The sequence below is a fragment of the Oryctolagus cuniculus genome, chromosome 6 (assembly GCF_964237555.1).
Source record: "Oryctolagus cuniculus chromosome 6, mOryCun1.1, whole genome shotgun sequence".
NCBI classification, from domain to species: domain Eukaryota; kingdom Metazoa; phylum Chordata; class Mammalia; order Lagomorpha; family Leporidae; genus Oryctolagus; species Oryctolagus cuniculus.
The window spans coordinates 58,898,837-58,920,363 of NC_091437.1; the positions used below are offsets into that span (position 1 = coordinate 58,898,837).

Consider the following 21,527-nt stretch of genomic DNA (forward strand, 5'->3'; position numbering starts at 1 on the left):
CTCCTCTGTAACTCTGCCTCTCAAATAAAAAAAGTTTGAATCTGGGGCACGTGTTTGGCACAGCGATTAAGATACTGTGTTAGATGCTGGTGCTGTGCTGCAGTGGGCTAAAGCCCTGGCCCGCAGTGCCGGCATTCCACATGGGATCAAGTCCCAGCTGCTCCACTTCCAATCCAGCTCTCTGCTAATGTGCCTGGGAAAGCAGTGGAGGATGGCCCAGGTCCTTGGGCCCCTGCACCCATGTGGGAGACCTGGAAGAAGCTCCTGGCTCCTGGCTTCAGATCAGCTCAGCTCCAGCTGTTGTGACTATCTGGGGAGTGAACCAGCATATGGATGACCTCTCTCTCTCTCTAATTCTGTCTTTCAAACAAATAAAATAAATCGTAAAAAAAAAAAAAAAAAAAAAAAAATACAGGCTTGTGGGACCAGCACTGTGGCATAGCAGGTTAAGCTGCAGCCTGCAATACTGGCATCCTGTATTATGCTGGCATCCCAAAATGGAGTGCCTCTTTGAGTCCCAGTCCTCACCCCAGCTAGCTTCCTATTAACATGCCTGGGAAAGCAGTGGAAGATGGCCCAAAGTACTTGGGTTCCTGTCACCCATATAGGAAATCTAGATGGAGTACTAGACTAAGGCCATTTGGGAAGTGAACCAGTGGATGGAAGGTCCCTTTCTGTCTCTCCCTCTCCGTCATTCTTTGAAAGAAATAAAAAATAATCTTAAAAAAAAAAAAAAAAAGACAGGGTTGGGGTAACTGCATTCCTATCAGAGTGACTGAGTTCATGTCCCAGTTCCACTCCTGGTTATAGTTTTCTGATAACGTGTTTCCTGATAAGCAGCAAGTGATGGCTCAAGTAATTTGGTCTCTGCCACCCATGTGAGACCTGGATTGCATTCCAGGCTCCCATCTTCAGCCTGTCCCAGCCTTGGCCTTTGTAGGCATCTGGGGAGTGAATCAGCAGATGGGAGTTCTCTAATAAATAAATAAAATTTTTTAAAAAATATGATTCTCGGCTGGCGACGCAGCTCACTAGGCTAATCCTCCGCCTTGCGGCGCTGGCACACCAGGTTCTAGTCCTGGTCGGGGCACCGGATTCTGCCCTGGTTGCCCCTCTTCCAGGCCAGCTCTCTGCTGTGGCCCGGGAGTGCAGTGGAGGATGGCCCAAGTGTTTGGGCTCTGCACCCCATGGGAGACCAGGAGAAGCACCTGGCTCCTGCCATTGGATCAGCGCGGTGCGCCGGCCGCAGCGCGCCGGCCGCACCGGCCACTGGAGGGTGAACCAACGGCAAAAGGAAGACCTTTCTCTCTGTCTCTCTCTCTCACTGTCCACTCTGCCTGTAAAAAAAAAAAAAAGATTCTAAGGATCTCATCCAGCATGTTAAGAAAACACACACACACACATCAAAAAAACTAAGCTGGGAGTCAAGTGGCTTACTGAAGATCCTATAGAGAGACAAGGGTGGATGGAACTGGTAAGTACTCTAAGGTTCTGACTCCCAGATCTTTTCTTGACACAATATAATCCTATTTAACAAAGCTCCTGTTCTAGAATCAAGCATTCTATTAAGGGAATATTACTGTCTCTCCATCACCATTATAAGGCCAAAGACATGTTCCACATAAAAGTTAATCAAGCCTAAAGCTTAAAAGTGAACCCAACTCTCCATCATAGGTCCAATGCAGCTTATATTCTGAGAAGATAAGGAATGTACAAAAATAACCACAATAGATTATTTTTTAAAATAGGAATGAGGGGTCCTACAAATAGCACAATGGAAGTTCAGAGGATGGCACGATTATTTTCTGGGTGGAAAAATGAGAGAAAAGCTCAGATTTCAGTCAGTACTGAAACATTCCCAACAGCAGGAGAGAACTGGCAAGAGTATGGATCCACGACAGCCTGGGAAGTAAACTCTCATCCTTTGTTAAAATTAAATCTGATTTCCAGTTTAAGTAAAAACAGGGGCCACAGGTACACAATAAATTGATACCACGTAATAACATTCAGGCAAACCCAGACTGCTGCAAATTCTGTAGACTTCAAAACATCAATGTCATAGAAAAGAAAAGAGAGACTAACTGTCCTATATTTTAAGAAAGATTTAAAAACAAATGTGAGGTGTAAATGATGATAAGATCTGATTTCGAAAAAACAGCTATGAAAGACATTTTGGGGACAAAATAACATGATTCCAATTATAGGCTAGCTCTCAGAGGGCATGAATAGCAAATCTTCTTAGGAATGAGAATGGTATTGTGGCTATACACGAGCTTTATTTATATTTTTAAAAATTTTATTCATTTGAGAGGCAGAGAAAGAGGTTGAGCAAGAGTGAGTGAGTGGTCCCATCTGCTGGTCCACTCACCAAATGCCCACAATGCCTGGGGCTTCAGCAGAAGCTAAGAGATGGAAACTCAATCCAGGCCTCTCATGTAGATGGCAGCAGCCCAACTACTTAAACCATCATGGCTGCCTCTCAGAGTCTGCATCAGCAGGACGCTCAAGGCACGACTTGGAGCCAGGAATCAAACCCACGCACTCTGATGTAGGAGGCAGGCACCCCAATTGGCATCAACCATCAGGCCAAACGCCTGTCCCTGCACAGTTATGAGAGCATGCTGAGTGAGCGTCCATTTTCAAACAGTTAAATAAATATATGAAACTACTATATATGAGATATGAAAAAGCACGGCATTCTGGGGGATTGTGCTTGTGGAAGGGAAACAAGAAATATGAAGTTATTAGAGTAGCTTGTCAGCTTTGGGGTTACATAATCGGCATCATCAGTAGACACTTCCCATGTAATGCTGCTGTTTGCGAGGTTACTTTATTAAAAAAAATTCTGTTATTTTAGGTTATTACGTGCTTAACAGATTTTTATTATCATTTGAATGATACTATCACAGATTAGGCATAAGAAATATGTTTAGCTTTTTAAAATGTACATGCACCCCCAAATCTAACAAGATACCTTGTTAACTTCACATTTCACTATCTCCTCTACAAGCTTAACAACCTCCCTCCCCCAAATGTTATGCTTTTAAATAGCTCTGCACAAGGGCTGGCACTGTGGTGTAGTGGGTTAAGCTGTGGCCTGAAGTGCTGGCATCCCATATGGGTGCTGGTTCAAGTCCCGGCTGTTCCACTTCTGATTCAGCTCCCTGCTAATGCACCTGAGAGAGCAGCTAAAAATGGCCCATGTTCCTGGGCCCATGGCACCTACATGGGAGACTGGGAAGAAGCTCCTGGCTCCTGACTTCAGCCTGGCCCAGCTCTGGCTGTTGCAGCTATTTGGGGAGTGAACCAGCTGACGGAAGATATCTCTGTCACTCTTTCTCTCTGTAACTCTGCTTTTCAAATAAATAAATAAACTTTAAAAATAAATAAATAGCTCTGTACAAATAATTTCCTCTGCATACAGGACACCCTCTGCCTGCTCTTCATTAACTACTGTTCTTTCAGGACTAACTTCCTTTTTTAAAAATATTTTTCATAAGAGGAAAGACATACCTACTCCCTTTCTTTTTCTTTTTTTTTTTTTTTTATTTTTGACAGGCAGAGTGGACAGTGAGAGAGAGAGACAGAGAGAAAGGTCTTCCTTTGCCGTTGGTTCACCCTCCAATGGCCGCCGCTGCAGCCGGCGCACCGCGCTGATCCGATGGCAGGAGCCAGGAGCCAGGTGCTTTTCCTGGTCTCCCATGGGGTGCAGGGCCCAAGCACCTGGGCCATCCTCCACTGCACTCCCTGGCCATAGCAGAGAGCTGGCCTGGAAGAGGGGCAACCGGGACAGAATCCGGCACCCCAACCGGGACTAGAACCCGGTGTGCCGGCGCCGCAAGGTGGAGGATTAGCCTATTGAGCCACGGCGCCGGCTCTACTCCCTTTCTTACAAGTTCATTTATTTACTTATTTGAAAGAGTTAAAGGGTTCACTCCCCAGATGGCTGCCAACAGCCAGTGCCGGGCCAGGTCAAAGCCACAAGCTTCATCTGAGTCTCCTAGGTGGGCGGCAGGGGCCTAAACACTTGAGCCATCTTCTGCTGCTTTTCCAAGACTATTAGCAGGGAGCTGGATCACAAGTGGAGCAGTCAGGATGCTGACGTTGCAGGCAGCAGCTTTACCCACTAAACCACAATGCTGGCCCCTAAGACAAATTTCTTACACTACCTCTTCAGTGAGGCCTATTGACCCTGCTTTCCACTACTCCTTGAACTTTCCTAATACTGGCTTTATTGCAGAATAATCTCAAAACTTCACCTAACTGTTATTTAAACACGTAATTCCCCCAGCAGCCTTATTTATATCCCTAATTGAAACTGGCTTCAAGTGCAGAGTTAGAATAATGGGGGCTGGCTATTTTTGAAAGTTTCAGCTTAAAAAAAAAAAAAAGTTCGTTTTTATCTATTTGAAATGAGAGAAAGCTCCCATCTGCTGCTTCACTCCAGAATGTTCACAAATGCTGGGGCTGGGCCAGGCCAAAGCCAGGAGCTCAATCCAGGTCTCCCACGTAGGTAGAAGGGGCCCAACCACTTGAGCCACTACCTTCTGCCTTTCAGAGTGAGCATTAGCAGGAAGCTAGAATTGGGAGTAAAAACAGGACTTGAACCCAGGCACTTTGTAATGGAATGTGGGCATCCCAGGCAGCATCTTTTTTTTTTTTAAATTTTTATTATTATTAATTTTTTTGACAGGCAGAGTGGACAGTGAGAGAGAGAGAGAGAGAGAAAGGTCTTCCTTTGCCATTGGTTCACCCTCCAATGGCCGCTGTGGCCGGCGCACTGCGCTGATCTGATGGCAGGAGCCAGGTACTTCTCCTGGTCTCCCATGGGGTGCAGGGCCCAAACACTTGGGCCATCCTCTACTGCACTCCCTGGCCACAGCAGAGCTGGCCTGGAAGAGGGGCAACCAGGACAGAATCCGGCGCCCCAACCAGGACTAGAACCTGGTGTGCCAGAGCCGCAAGACGGAGGATTAGCCTATTGAGCCGTGGCGCTGGCCCCAGGCAGCATCTTAACCACCATGCCAAATGCCTGTCTCAGGTGAAGAAGCATCTTAACTCATCTAAGAAATAAATGTTTGTCCTGAATTGAAAGCAGATTCATAACTGAGTGAACTGGACTCTTTGTTACTCTTGCCCCTTTGATACACAAGCATGAAAACTATCTTAACCAATGCAAAGAGGCAGTCTAAGCTTGTTTAATACCTAAAGGCCAATTATAATAAATGCAAAAAATTATTTGAAGATTTTCCTGTAAAGGTAAGAACTCAATCAGAAAACCAAAAATTTTACCAATTCATAACTTAAGTCAAATCTGGGGCAAATGTGTATCATTAAGACCTCACACTCAAGTAAAATTTTAAAAAACCTTCACACATAAATATTTCATTTTTTAGATGTCTAACTTCAATAGAAACTCCATTTCTGAAAACACAGCTAAAATAGAAACTTCTAAAAGATTTATTACAAACATGCAGAAATACAACATCACAACACCCAATGTATTCTTCTGCAATATTTAACCTCTCAGCCAATGTACAGGTATATAAAAAAACAAACTTGATTCTCGCTGACTGTAAGTCAAAGTAACTGATATAAGATGGTGAATACATGCTGATTGTTCCTGGCCAAACACATGCATCTTTATGTACATACGTGTTAGTAAACTCTTAACCTATGGTCCTTGAACTACTAGTGAATCATGAGGAGCTTCCTGGTAGCCTAGTACTACCTGAGTACTAGCAGAAGCAGAAAGCTGGGAGGAATGGTGAGGGGCGATGGGAAGAATCAGGTGCAGTGGTCTACCAAATGAAGACAAACCATTCAGGTGGTCTGCAGTAAGGAAAAATGAGACTCTCACTAAATAAGCAAACTAATTATCACATTCAATTAATCTGATTATCTTGCTTAATCTATTCAACCTAATGCTTTTTTGCAATAAGATAAGGATATGTAAAGGCCAAAGTTTGTTATCAGTGATTAACAATAATCATTCTCACCTGATAAAGTAATACTATCAAGGTACTGCCAAAGTTTCCTATTTATAGTAAGAAAATCAGATAGATTTAAACATAAAATCTATCTTTCAAAACTTGTCCAAAAGAAAGGTGTCCAAGACTAGGATTAGATGGGTGTGTGTTTGGCATAACAGTTAAGACACTGTTTGGGATGCCTGCATCCCATATCAAAATATCTAGATTCAAGTCCTGGCTGTGCATCCAATTCCAGCTTCCTGCTAATGCTCAAGTATTTGGGTCCCTGTTTCCCACACTGGAGATCTGAACTGAATTTCAGGCCCCTTGCCTCAGCCTAGCCCAGCCCCAGCTCTGATAGATATTTGGGGAGTGAACCAGTGGCTCTCTCTGACTTTCAAAAAAAAGGAGGACAGAGAACTGAAGATGATTCCTACTTCTACTTTTGACAAATTAAAGTCCATAGTGCTAATAAACTGGTTCCTAAATTAAAATCAGAGATGGAAAAAACAGGCTCACTTAATATCCATAGCAAGAATCTTTTTTAAAAACACCTTCAAACATAAATTCTGAGATCATCTTGAGTGGAACTTCAACCCTTTTTTTGACATAAAATTTAAAACAAAGTGAGTCTACTCAAATGGAAGGCAGATAATTAGGTAACAGCCACAGTGGACTTTGTCAGTTTTTTTTTTTTTTTTTTTTTTTTTTTTGACAGGCAGAGTGGATAGTGAGAGAGAGACAGAGAGAAAGGTCTTCCTTTTTGCCGTTGGTTCACCCTCCAATGGCCGCCGCGACCGGCGCGCTGCGCTGATCCGAAGGCAGGAGCCAGGTGCTTCACCTGGTCTCCCATGGGGTGCAGGGCCCAAGCACTTGGGCCATCCTCCATTGTACTCCCTGGCCAAAGCAGAGAGCTGGCCTGGAAGGGGGACAACCGGGACAGAATCCGTTGCCCCGACCAGGACTAGAACCCGGTGTGCCAGCGCCGCTAGGTGGAGGATTAGCCTAGTGAGCTGCGGCGCCGGCCCGACTTGGTCAGTTTTTAATGTTAACTCTAAGGCTAAATCTCTTCCCAAAGAGGATTCAGCTTTCTCCATCTTCAATATTTTCCAACAACAGCTTCCCTGACCTATATTTAGCTCTCAACCTGCCAAACCTGTCCACCCAGAGTTCCAATGCATGTCCAATCTACAACCACTTCCCTTTTGGTCCTCTCGCTGCAGCTCTACTCCTGGTAAAATCAGTCACTCTCTGCTTCACATTAAGTAAATACTTCCTATTTCACAGTAAAGTATAAATTTTTTCCAAAGTAGAAATTTTATGAAATTGTATGTGCCCCTCATTAAAGCTCCAGAGCTCATCAAGCAAGATAATACGAAGGAGTTTTACTTCCACTGATATCGTAGGGATAAAGAGAAGAAACTAAATCTTCAGTCTTCTTCATGCTCAATTTTGCTTCATTTTTTATTATAGGCACAACCCAAAGAATAGAAGCATAAGAAATGCAATCAACAACCTAGTTAGTTGAGTAGAAGTAATATATATATGGGTCATTGAAAACACACAAGAAAGGGGTGTGCATGACATTGTTGAAGAAAAACAAAATGCTTATCCTGAACCACTCCAACATCAGCAGGGCTACTGGTATATTCTAGGGTGAATTCCCAAGAAGTCTACAATGCCTTAGTATATGAGAAACAAACTAGTGCTAGAATTTCTACAAATAATACATTCAGAATGCAGTTACTGAACCAGATTACTTTCAGAAAGTATAAGAATGATCTGTTCAAATGCAATTAGATCTACTAGTTTCACAGTCAGTATACTAAGAACCTACTGTAAGTCAAGCCCTATTAGAGGCGACTTCTCTCATTTATCACCTTTTATGAAACCCTCATGATTCAAGTCTTGGTACTTCCATCCCTTTTCACTATTCATAGCATTCACTTTTACACTCAGTTAATCTCCCTCCTGATTCCAAAACCCCAATTCCTAGTCCTGAAAATGTACATGCTTCATATCTAAACTTCTGCATTATCCTAAATGATATCTGCAGTTCAGAATTCTTCTGTCATCTATACCTCAACAAACTGAACACTAGAGTTTTCTGATACTTCTTTCTTATCCACCCAATCCTGCCAGTCCACCAGTTCCTCATTTTAGTCTCTTCCCACCTTAAGCAGTGCTATACTAGTGCTTCTGGAACTTTAATGTGTACAGGAATCACCTAAGAATCTTATTACAATACAGACTGTGATTCAGTCTGGAATGGGCCTGAGGTTCTGCCTTCTTAACATGCTCCCAGGTGATTTCAATGTGGCTGATCCAGGATCAATTTTTTTTTTTTTTAAGATTTATTTATTTTGAAAGTTATTCGAGACAGGTATCTTCTATCTGCTGGTTCACTCCCCAGATGGCTGCAAAGCCCAGTGCTGGGCCGGACCGAAGCCAGGAACTTCATCTGCGTCTCAAATGCTTAGGCCATCTTCCACTGCTTTTCCCAGGCCATTAGCAGGGAGCTGGATGTGATGTGGAGCAGCTAGGACTTGAACTGGCCCCCTTATGGGATGCTGGTGTTGCAGGTGGCAGCTTTATCTGTTACACCACAACACCAGGCCCCAGGGACCAAATTTTTGAGCAGCAAAGTGTGAGGTAGTGAATTCCTTTGAGGGCAGAGACATTTTCCCCCTCTGCTGCAATCCTACTAACTAGCATTTAATGATGGTTCAACTAATATTTAGTGAACGAATACACAGCACTGTGTACTCTTTTCATCAGATTTCACAGGATAAGCCCCTGTCTCTATCCTACTCACCCCTGTCCAGTCTCTCCATCATTTCCTCCAGCCTAGGCAGCAAATCTCTTTTCTAAACCACTAGCCAATGCATGTGTAGTTACATTAAACCCTTTGTTTATAACCATTCTCCCATCTGGTATGTTCTACCTGTCTATGAAGAATATGTCTTTTAAAACCCAGCTCACTCTGGTTTCTTTTAAGCAGCTTTTCTGACCAACCTTACGTTGCTGAGAACACTTGGTTTCTCTTTATTCCTGTAGCACTTGCAGTTATGCTGTGATATTATCAATATATACAGTGTTGTATCATTGCTTCATGTGTGCACATTATCCTTTCCTAAAAGGATTTTGGAAATAGGAAATAGGATCAAGAAATAGGACAACTCCTCTTTGGAACCAGAGTGACCAACGCAATGTTGGGCATAATGTAGGTACTGAAAGCTTGTTGATTGTAAGCTGCGTCTCAGATGGGTACAAGGGTGCAGTTGGGTGGGAGGAGTAACTTGTGATGATCTGTAGCACAGTGAGGTCACGGATTTCTTAATTGTGTGTCTCAAAAAAGCTAATAGGATTCTGAATGTTCCAACACAAGTGATAAATGCTTGAGGTGATGGATATGCTAATTAATCTGACCATTACATGTTATATGCATGCATTGAAATGACACTGTACCCCCTAAGTATGTATTATTTTGTCAATTACATAAATACATTAAAAAATTTAAGTGGGTTTATGATTACCTTTGTCAACTTTTTTTTTTTTTGAAGATTTTTTATTTATTTGAAAGTCAGAGTTAGAGAGAGGAGAGGCAGAGAGAGAGAGAGAGAGAGAGAGAGAGAGAGAGGTCTTTCATCCACTGGTTCACTCCTCAACTGGCAGCAATGGCCAGAGCTGCATCAATCCAAAGCCAGAAGCCAGAAGCTTCTTTCAGGTCTCCCACGTGGATGCAGGGGCCCAAGGACTTGGGCCATGCTCTACTGCTTTCCTAGGCCATAGCAGAGAGCTGGATCGAAGAGGAGCAGCCAAGTCTCAAACCAGCATCCATATAGGATGCCAGCACTGCAGGCGGCTGCTTTACCTGCTACACCACAGTGCCAGCCCATTGTCAACTTTTAAAAAGCCATTTCACACTACTAATCTTTCACCAGATTAGACAGAGGAAGTAAACTCAAAAGTTTCTATTCGCACTTGAGAAAGCAAATGTTATATATGTGAATGACTGGTTACAGATATATCCTTTATGCCATCAGTGAAGGGTGATGTATCTACATGTATATATCTATATCTATTTAAAATAAGATAGAAGCACAGGCAATCAAAGAAAAATATAGACTTTGCCTCATTAAAATTACAAACTTTTATGCATCAAAGGACACCATCAAGAGAGTGAAAAGACAATCTACAGGATGGGGAAAAGAATCTGTAAATCATATATCTGATAAAGCTTTAATATCCAGACTATATCAACAACTCCAAAAAAAATCCAAACATTCCAACTAAAAGATGGGCAAAATACTGGAATATATTTCTCCAAATTATATAAATGTGAGCTGGCATTGTGATGTGATGAATACCGGCATCCCATATATGCACCAATTCATGTTCTGAATGCTCCACTTCCAATCCAACTCCCTGCTATAGCCTGCAAAAAAGCAACAGAACACGGCCCACATACTTGGGCCACAGTAGGAGACCCTGATGAAGGTCCTAGCTTTGGCCTGGCCATCACGGCCATCTGGGGAGTGAGCCAGCAGATGGAAGACTGATCCCCACCCCCACCCCCACCCCCCTTTTTCATTTAAATTTAAAAAATATTTTTAATGGCCATCAAGCACATGAAAAGATGCTTGACATCATTACGGAAATTTTAATAAAAGGCACAATTATATACTACTTCATTCACAGCCACTAGAATTACTATTTTAAAAAATGGAAAGTAACACTAGTGAAGATTTGGAGAAATTAGAACCCTTGTATACTGCTGGTGGGAATGGAAATACGGTGTGACCACCATAGAAAACAGTTTAGCAGTTCCTCAAAAAGGTAAAAATAATTACAGTATGAACCAGCAATTCTACTCCTAGACATATAGCCAAAAGAACCAAAAACAGACAAAAAACACCAAAGTTTACAAATACTATCAACAGGTAAACAAAATGTACATACAACTGCATATTACTCAGCCATAAAACAGATTAAGTACTGTCTGATACATACTACAACTAAATGAAATTGGGAGACACTGAATGAAATAAGCCACAAACAAAAGGACAAATATTACATGATTCCACTTACATAAAATATCTAAAATAGGTAAATTCAGTGAGACAAACATTGACTGTTATCAGGGGTTGGGAGGAGTGGACAACAGAGAGACACTGCTTAACAGACTCAGCTTTGTATGGAATGATGAAAAATTTCAGAATCACATAGAGTGAAGATTGTATTATATTGTGAATATAATTAATGCCACTGAACGGTACAGTCAAAAGTTTAAAATGGCAAAATGTTTTACCACAATTTTTTTTTTTTTTTTTGGACAGGCAGAGTGGACAGTGAGAGAGAGAGACAGAGAGAAAGGTCTTCCTTTGCTGTTGGTTCACCCTCCAATGGCCGCCATGGCTGGCACGCTGCGGCCAGCGCACCGCGCTGATCCGATGGCAGGAGCTTCTCCTGGTCTCCCATGGGGTGCAGAGCCCAAGCACTTGGGCCATCCTCCACTGCACTCCCTGGCCACAGCAGAGAGCTGGCCTAGAAGAGGGGCAACCGGGACAGAATCCGGCGCCCCAACCGGGACTAGAACCCGGTGTGCCGGCGCCGCTAGGTGGAGGATTAGCCTAGTGAGCCGCGGCGCCGGCCTTACCACAATTTTAAAATATGAAATTAGAAGGAAAAAGAAAAGAAAGAAAGTAGCATTCTTTATTACAGCTCTGGGTTTAAGTTCTGACTGCCATTTACATGCTGTGTGATGCTGAGCAATTTATTTCATTTCTCTGGGCTTCGACCTCTTTGTCTATAAAATAGAGGTATTATTCACTTCACAGGGCTACTGAGGACTAAATGGGAGAACTTAATCATTTAGAACAGGACTCCTTACATAATAAATACTGGATAAATGGTAGATGTTATTATTCAAATCCATTGTTACTCCTTGAGTAGGTGTCTGTAAGGTTGCTTATTATAAATGGGTGTGTGAAAGAACTCTATGATGTTCCCAGAGACATTTGGAAGTTAAGACTAAAGAAATGATGTCCAAAAAAAGAAAAAAGAAAAAAAGAAAAGAAATGATGTCCAGCATTCAGAGCTATGTACCTACAAACCTGGAATATCCTGACCATGAGGATCAGTTCTGCTGGGTTATCATTGAATATTTAAAATAAACCACACACTCAGAAAATGAGAACATACTTTATATATTACCACACTTTCATTAAATAAGTAAACAAAGCTTGTTGGCTTTGTTCAATGAGTATCATTTTATTGTTTTTCCCTCTACATACTTTTTTTTTTAAAGATGTTATAAAGGATCTATTTCCTCAGCAAATGCCATGGGTTAAAGTCTCAGAGGTCCCAAATGCCAAACCCAGCTTCACAGTGTCGGAATAATAAGGTGGATAATCAACCATAAAGAGTATGCTGTTTACCCATTTTAAAACAGCGAGAAATTCTGGGAGCATGGAATCTTGGAGAGAAATGTTAAATAATCTTATATGATTTATATGATATACCTGTCTTGATTAAAATAAGGCACAAAAAGGGCCAGCACTGTGGTACAGTAGGTTAAAGCCCCAGCCTGCAGCACCAGCATCCTGGCATCCCATAAGGGCAAAGGAGTCCTGGCTGCTCCACTTCAGATCCAGCTCCCTGCTAATGCACCTGGGATAACAGTGGAGGATTGCCCAAGTCCTTGGGCCCCTGCACTCCTGTGGGAGACCTGGAAGAAGCTCCCGAATCCTGGCTTCAGATCAGTTCAGCTCTGGCCATTACGACCATTTGGGGAGTTAACCAGCAGATGGAATATCTCTTCCTGTCTCTACTTCTCTCTAACTCTATCTTTCAATTACATTAAAAAAATAATAATAATAATAATTGGGCAGGGGCCACTGTTGTGGAGCAGCAGGTAAAGCCGCTACCTGCAGTGCCTGTTATCCCATATGGGCGACCCAGCTGTTACACTTCAGATCCAGCTCTCTGCTATGGCCTGGGAAAACAGTAGAGCATGGCCCAAGTTGTTGGGCCCCTGTACCCACATGGGAGACCTGAAGGAAGATAACACAAATCTTATAATGTGAATTAAGACATTTCAATATTCCACAAAAGATGTAAAAATTTCCCAGATTCCTTCAAAAAGGTAATTCACCTTATAAAGAATTATTCCCTGATATAACTACAGTTATACGTATAAGACAAGAGTCTTAGAGGAGTGAGCATCTGACCTAGTGGTTTAGATAACTGCTTGGGATAACCGTATCCCACACTGTAATGCCTGGGTTTGAGTCCTGGCTCCACTCCTGATTTCAGCTTCCTGTTAATGTGTACCATAGGAGTCAGCAAATGATACCAGCCACCCATGTGGGATTGAGTTCCCAGCTCCCAGATTTGGCCAAGACCAGTTCTGACTACTATGGGCATTTGGGAAGTAAACTAGCAAATGAGAGCTCTCTGTCTCTCTCTTGCTCTCATGAATAATTAAAATTTTTGAGAGACACAGAAACACTTGGATGCACAGCAAGAAGAAAGAATATTCCAAATGGCCAAAAAAAGTTTTTTTAAAATGTGGGGTGGGTGTTCTGGTGCAATAGATTAAGCTGCCACTTTGGGATGCTGGCATCCTACCACAGCACTTGGTTCAAATCCCAAATCCCAGTTACTTCTTACTTCCAATCCAGCTTCCAGATAATGCATCTGGGAGGCAACAGATGATGGCTCAAGTGCTTGGGCCACTGTTATTCACATGGAGAACCAGATGGAGTTCCATGCTCCTGGCTTAGGCCTGGCCCAGTCATGGATAATGAGGGCATTTGAAGAGTACACTAGCAGACGAAGAGCTCAGGCTCACTCATTCGCTCTTTGTTGCTCTGCCTTTCAAGCAGATGAGAATTAATAAATAAATAGTCACAAAACTAAAAAAAAATTTTTAACAAAGGCTGGCTATTTGGAGAGGGCTAAGCCATTCTAAAATGGTGATGTTTGCGCAACATTGTGCATGTAATTAAATCTGTCATAAAAAGCACTATCAATAAAAGAATTCTTATAACCCAATATATCAACTAATAACAATCCTAGTATATTTGAAAAGCCAAGTATCTATGCCAACTTAGGAAAGGAGACTTAGGAAAAAGTCTCTCCCTTCCCAACAGAAACCTACTTAAAAAGAGCTGTTTAGTGTGTTAACCTGAAACACACACCTGAACTAATTTCATTAAACCACAATTAACCTGTAACTATTATGACAATGGAGGTTAAAGGCCTTCATAATTACATTCCAGAAATAATCCTTTTATCATATAGCCTTTTCCCCTACCCCAGTTACATCAGGGCCATATGCTCTCTCTAGAAGAAAACCAGTTTGGTGGTTGATGTTCCATTTTCTAAACCTATCTTTGGAAGGAACAGCAGTTTATGGTCCAGAGAACTCGATCTTCAAAGAAGCTAGTTCTATTGCTATCTAACCGAATACCAATGGTAATAAATTTTCCAAAGCTAACATTTCATGCTTTAAAAGCCCATACTAATAAAGCTGGTCAGAGGCTTAAGTAAATGGGTTCAAGTTTATTAACAGAATAATATTTATGACAATTTTTAAATGATGATGAAAAATGTAATTAAATGAAACACTACCTATAACAAGTACTAAGATACTTTGGTGCTGTTAATGATCACCTCAATTACTGAACCATTGTGACCACCAATTTGACCTTAACCCAAGGCTGTTTAAATCATGCCCTTTTGATCTTCCTTCTTTGTTGTCACTGAGGATCTTATTAATGTGCCACCAACTAATTACACTGTCACAGGAAATGCAGTATTTTGTAGCATTTTCATGGACTAGACAACTTTCACTGAGTTCTCCCCAGGATTTAGCCATACAAGACACCCAAAGAGGCACGTTAAATACCGTGTCATCCAAGAAACCTACGTATACCAACGTTAGGTATACATGCCGTATGAACAAGCGATGACAAGGCAAACAACTGGTCCAAATGTTAGCATGTTAAGAAAAAGTTGTAAAACCCTCTCATTGCCCCACAACATTGCAAGTATGTACCACATTCTGCGGCTCCTAACATCAGCTGGAATCCAATCAACAGTGTCATCTTTGCTGTTCCTAAAAACCGTTTAACTAAAAATTTAACTTCTACACGGTCCTTAGAAGAGACTCAGCCAAAGGTCCCTTAGCTCCAGTAGTCAGGATTACTTTTATTACACAGCCATACAGCAACTACTGATGGAATCAAAACACGTCTCCGCAGTACACCTCTGTTTTCTGCAAAGCACAAGTGCGCTCCGCGTTAGCAAACTTTGAAAGTACTGATCCTACTGGGGTAAGTGAAACTCTCATGCATGTGCACTGTTACCCTACATATTTTCCTTTTACGTAAGTCGGATCGGAATTTGACTAGCCCACCCGGACAGCATGCTGCCTACCGGCCCTACGCTGCAGCTGCCGCAGCAACAGCAGCAGCAGCAGCAGCAGCAGCAGCAGCAAGAGGCCACGTTTTAGCCGGGCAGACCGTTCCCCCTCCCTCTTTCCTATGCCTGTGGCCACTGGAGACTTCCCCAGCTCAGCTCAAGAAACTCGCAGGTTTAAATGGCCAAACTGGAACCAACCAGGGCAGCTGTCATCTGAAACTCAGGAAAGCTGAGACCAGCCAACTGCGCTGAGCGAGGAAGGGAGCCGAGAGCTGTGGCGGGCCCGTCGGAGGGAACGCATTAGGCTCCCTCCCCCGCCGCCACCCCCCCTCCCAATCAATTCGCTTTCTGCAACCCCAGCGCCGCCATCCTGCTCCTGAATTATTAAACGGGCTGGAGACGGAGTGAGATGGCCACAAGGGCAGTTTCGGGTCTGACTTCCCGAGCCCAGGCGCTGAGATCAGGGAGGCCGAGGGCTCCGTCTCCGGCGCGCAGACTTTCTACCGCCGCTAGGGAGGGAAAGGGGCGACCCCCGTGGCCGGCGGGGCAGCCGGAAGCGCAGCGCGGGCAGTGACGTGGGAGAGGGGATGACAAAGGGGCGCGGGGGCCTGCCCGCGCGGCCCGCGGGGGTCGGGACAGGTGGCCGGGCCTGGCCGGGAACAATGGGGGGCCGAGGCTGCCCCCTGGCGCTCACCTACCTCCGGTGCCCTCCGAGTTCTCGTTGAGGCTGCCCGAGGAGTCGTGCTGGGCGCCCACACACCCGCCCATGGGGGCCCCGAGCGCCTCGTCCGCCACCTCCGGGCGCTCGTCCGGGCCCGCCGCCGCCGCCTCAGCCTCCTCCGGAGCCGCCGCCACCGAGCTCCGGACAGCGCGCCGCTCCGCTCGCCCGCCGCGGCCCAGCCTCCGCCCCCCTCGCCGCTCCACCCACCGCCGTGGCTCGGCCCCTTCCTCCGCGCCCACTTCTACCTCAGCCCCCGGGCCGCCCGCCCCGCAGGCCTGGCCCGCGCGCCGCCCTCGCCTCCGGCTCGGCCGCACCAGGCGGGGGCTGGCCCATCCCGAGAGGGCCGCCGCGCCCGCCTCGCCCCTTCACAGCCCCGCACAACCCCAAACTGGGCGAGCCCCGCGTCGGCGCCGCCCGTCAGCCAGGCCCCATCGGCCCCCGCCCCGCGGCGCCGCCCTCCGCACCAGCCGCCCGGGCTCCGCAAAGGCCCGCCCGGAACCGCCGGGGAGGGGCGGGGCCGTGGGAGGCCGCGCTCTGATTGGCTGCGGGCGGGGCCGCGAGAGGAGGGGGGAGGGGAGCGGAGCGGCGAGGAGGCGAGGCTGAGGGATCTGTGGTGGGGGGAGAGGAAGGGAAAGGGGGCGAGAGCGAGCGAGAGAGGGGGGACGGGAAGGAGAAAGAAAGGGAAGAAGGGGAGAAAGCGGGAAAAGCAGAACAGAGGTGAGAAAGGAGAAGTGGAGAGGGACCAAGTCGAGTACTTCTGATGGAAGACGATACCGAGAAGTTGCAATGGGGACCGGGCGCTTTCCCCAACAGCCGGACGTGGAGGCCCCAGCCGTTGTGAATTCGTGTCGAGGCCGGGGGGTCGGTAGCGCGGGCCTGCCGGTGCGCTCACCCCCACGACCGCTGTGCCCTGTGGGGGAGGTGGAGGCGGTCATTGTATAGAAGTTGGACCCGGGTTACTGAGGCGAGGCATCCGGTGCACGGAGAGAGAATTCTGCACAGGATCGATGATTCAATCTCCTGCTCAGGATCCCGCCTTTGACTCTCTTAAGTCCGCTTCAGAACAAAGTGAAGAAAAGGAAAAAAAAAAACTGATGGAACGCCCGGGTTTTCTAAGAGTTTGGTGTGTTGACCACGCCCGACATTCTTGGCGTCCCGATCGAAGGCGAATTCTTAATGGTGCCTTTAAAACGATGCCTCTTTCTTGCTGCGATGCTTGAAAATTCTGTCATCCTTCCTGGGCCCTTCTAAAGCTTATTCCTGCCACAGAGCTGTTTTAAATACCTGCTCATTTTTATACAGACTGTATTATTCAGTTAACAGCCTGGATCAACTTTTGCTTAGCATTAAAGAAAAAAAATTTTTTAAGTGAAAGACCTAAGAAAGACGCTCTGCAGCTTGGGATTTGCATTTGGATATATTCTTATACGATGCTGGTGGGAGTGTGAATTGGTGCAGTCTCTTTGCAAAGAGCCATTGGCTGGGGACTATTCCACATCTGGTAATCTAGTTGACAGAAATAATCCAAAATACAAAGATTCAGGTCCTGTATTCATTTAAGAATCACACAAAAATGAGAATTAAACAAACCAAACCCTGCGTTTACATGGAGGCGCAGAGAAGTTCTGTGAAATCTAGAAGCCTGCTATGTTCCACTTACACTGAAGAATTAGCACTGTCCTCCGTGGTGGTCCTGAACATTCAAAAAGAGCTTAGACAACCAATGTTTTTGAGTTTGCAGAGGTTGCTCTGAGATCAGGGTTCAAAACCTGTGCTGGCAGACAGACAGATGTCACTGCATCACTTCCCAGAGAGAAAGAAAAGCAGCATGCTGGATATTTACAAAGAGATTGCTTTGTCTTGAATTTCGCTCTAGGAATTGGAGAAACTGACTTCCACAATATCCATCAAGCAGATGGTAGGTACCCAAATGATGAGGGCTTTCTGCTGAGCTCTGAGGCGGCCCCAGGAGAGCACTGTCTCATGGAAAGATTCTCAGCAGTGCATGTTCTCCACCCTGCCTTTATTTTGAGCAGACATTTGTTCCTGGGAGACAGAATAATAGAACAGTAAGGGCCTGGCTCTGCCATTCACTTCCTGGGTTGTAATCACCTTCCATTGTGGACTAGCTATAGGACCTTACATTTCTATAGAATTCAGTTTCCTTGCCAGGGAATTTGGCCAGTAATAATGTTCCAAGCCTTGTGGGAACTCTTTAGTAACTCTCTCCTCTCTCTCTCTCTCTCTCTTTTTTTTTTTTTTTTTTAGATTTATTTATTTATTTGAGAGGTAGAGTTAGAAGGGAAATATGGAGAGAAAGGACTTACATCTGCTGGTTCACTCCCCAGATGGCTGCAGTGGCAGGAGCTGAGCTGATCAGGAGCCAGGAGCTTCTTCTGGGTCTCCCATGTGGATGCAAGGGCCCAAGTACTTGGGTCATCTTCTACTGCCTTCTCAGGCCATAGCAGAGAGCTGGAGTGGAAGAGGAGCAGCCAGGACACAAACCGGCGCCCATATGGGATGCCAGTGCAGCAGGCAAAGGCTTAGCCTACTATGCCACAGCATTGGGTCCTTAGTAACTCTTCTTTTTCCTTCATGTCTAGCATCACCTATCTAAGCTTACTGTGTGACCTAATCCACTTAACACCTTCTACAGAAACATCGCCTTCTTTGTGTGTGTGTATGTGCGTGCACATCTTCCTATTTTTTTTACCTTTCTAGAAGTATAATTCATAAGCCACATATTTCTTTTTTTTAACATGTCCCCCTTTTGTTTTTTTATAAAGCAAGAGTTGTATGGGATTAAATGAGCCCCGAAAGTCCAGGAGCGGTAGCAGGACGATGTTCTGTCTTTAGAGCTACTTTCTGCTGGCATGGGGGATGTCTCAAGCTGCTGTCTCCTAGGTGGGGAGCTGAGCATATCCCTTTGGCATCGTTTGGTTGACTGCCTGGTTGGTAAAGGCCTTAAGCCACATATTTCAACAACTGTAAGTTGTGCAGTCCAACAGTATTCAGCATGTTCATGGTCAATGAATTGTAGAGCATTCCATGACCCCCAAGAGAAGCTCTGACCTATCAGTCACTCCCTGTTTCCCTCCAGTCCCCCATCCCAGCCCTAGGCAACCACTCATCTACTTTCTGTCCCCATAGATGGTCAATTCTGGATGTTTCACATAAATGGAATGATAGAAACTCAAATACTTGAACCATCATCTGCTACCTCCTGGGATAGGCATTAGCAGGAAACTAGATTGGGAGCAGAGGAATGGGACTTGAACAGGCAATGATTTGGAATGTGGGCATCCCAAGTAGCAGCTTAACTCATTGTGCCACAATGCTAGCCCCAAAGTGTAGTTTTTATTTTTTTTAATTCTTTTTTTTATTTTTTTATTTTTTATTTTCTTGACAGGCAGAGTGGACAGTGAGAGAGAGAGACAGAGAGAAAGGTCTTCCTTTGCCGTTGGTTCACCCTCCAATGGCCACCGTGGCCGGCGCACCGCGCTGATCCGAAATCAGGAGCCAGGTGCTTTTCCTGGTCTCCCATGTGGGTGCAGGGCCCAAGCACTTGGGCCATCCTCCACTGCACTCCCAGGGCCACAGCAGAGAGCTGGCCTGGAAGAGGGGCAACCGGGACAGAATCCAGCACCCCGACTGGGACTAGAACCCGGTGTGCCGGCACTACAAGGCAGAGGATTAGCCTATTGAGCTGCGGCGCCGGCCAAAGTGTAGTTTTTAAAGTCTGACATAGGTATTTACCCATGAAACCCACCAAGTTAATAAATCAAGAAAGTGAACATTATCAATATAATTGTCAATATAATCCACAGTCGATGATGTTTGCATCATCTCTAAAAGTTCCCTATGCTCTTAGTCTCTTCCTTCTATTCCTCCCCAGTACCTATCCTCAAGCCTCCACTAGTCTACTTCCTATTAGTATAGATTGCTTTGCATTTTCCAAAAAATTATAAACATAAAATCATACTGTATGTACTCTTTGATGCGGCTTCTTTCACTCCGCATCATTACTCTGGGACTCATCCATAGTGTAGGGTTTGTTTTGATTACTCAGTAGTGTTCCGTTATATGGATGCATCAGTTTGTTCAATTACTTGTCGTTGCACATTTGGGATGTTCCCAGTGATTAGTGATTACAGGCAAAGCTATTGTACAAGTCTGTGTGTGGACAAATGCTTCTTTTTCTCCTTAGTAATTGCTTAGGAGTCTAGTAATGAATACATCATATGGTGTCTTGATGTTTAAGATATGTTTATGTATTTGGAAGGCAGAGCAGCAAAAAGAGAGGGGGAGAGGGAGAGATTTTTCCAACTGCTGGTTGGAAAATGCCTGGAACAGCCAGAGCAGGACCAGGCTGAACCCAAGTGCCTGGCCATTCCATCAGGTCTCTCATTTGGGTGACAGGGGCCCAAGGACTTGGACCATCTTCTGCTGTCTTCCCAGGTGCATTGGTGGGAAGCTGGATTGGAAGCAGAGTAGCTGGGACCCTCTGGAGATCTGATATGGAATGTCACTGTCCCAAGTGACAACTTAAGTTGTTGTGCCACAATGCCTGCCTCCTTGTTTTGTTTTTTAAAGAAATTGCCCAAGTCTTTCCTAGAGTGATTTTCCCATTTACTTTCCCACCAGGAATATGTGAAAACTCCACTTCCTCTTCCTCTCCAACATTTAGCAGGGATTGGTTTTTAATATTAGTGATTCTAATAGGTATGTAATAGGCATCTCATTATAGCTTAATTTCATTTCTCTAATGACCAACGATATTGACCATCTTTTCATGTGCTTATTTGCCTTTGGAAGGTCTTCTTTGGTAAAGCATCTGTTCAAATCTCTTGGTAATCTTAAAATTGGGTTGGGGCAGGTGTTTGGCCTAGAGATTAAACTGCCACTTGGGACACCCACATCCCACACTGGAATACCTGGGTTTGAGTCCCAGCTCTACTCCCAATTCTGTCTTCCTGCTAATGCCCACCCTGAGAGGCAGCAGATAATAGTTCAAGCAGTTGAGTTCCTGCCAACCATAAGGGAAAACCTAAATTGAGTTCCCAGCTTCAATCTCCAGCATAGAGCTGTTTCAGGCATTTGGGGAGTGAATCAGCAAATGGAAGTGTTCTTTGTGTCTCTGCCACTGAAATAAATAAAATTGGGTTGTCTGTTTTATTAGTGCTGAGAGTGTTTTTTTAAAAAATCAGGAATGGATTTGTATTTTGCCAAATGATTATTCTTTATCTATTGAGATAGTCATGTGGTTTATCCTTTTTAGTTTGTTATTATAATGGGTTACACTGATTTTCAAAAGTCAAACCAATTTTTTTTTTATTTCTTTGAGACACAGAGAAACAGACAGACAGACAGAGCTCCTATCCAGAATCAGGGGCCAGATTTCAAAC

General features: G+C 44.6%; 1 protein-coding gene across 1 annotated transcript in view; it reads right to left on the minus strand.

Annotated features, from left to right (window-relative positions):
- Positions 1–16,611, minus strand: part of UBTD2 (ubiquitin domain containing 2) — a 72,889-nt gene extending 56,278 nt beyond the window's left edge. Inside the window, exon 1 of the mRNA XM_008255390.4 lies at positions 16,100–16,611. Coding sequence (XP_008253612.1) covers positions 16,100–16,169 — 70 coding nt within the window. The 5' untranslated portion in view covers positions 16,170–16,611. The remainder of the gene's footprint in view (positions 1–16,099) is intronic.
- Between the last annotated feature and the right edge of the window lie 4,916 nt (positions 16,612–21,527).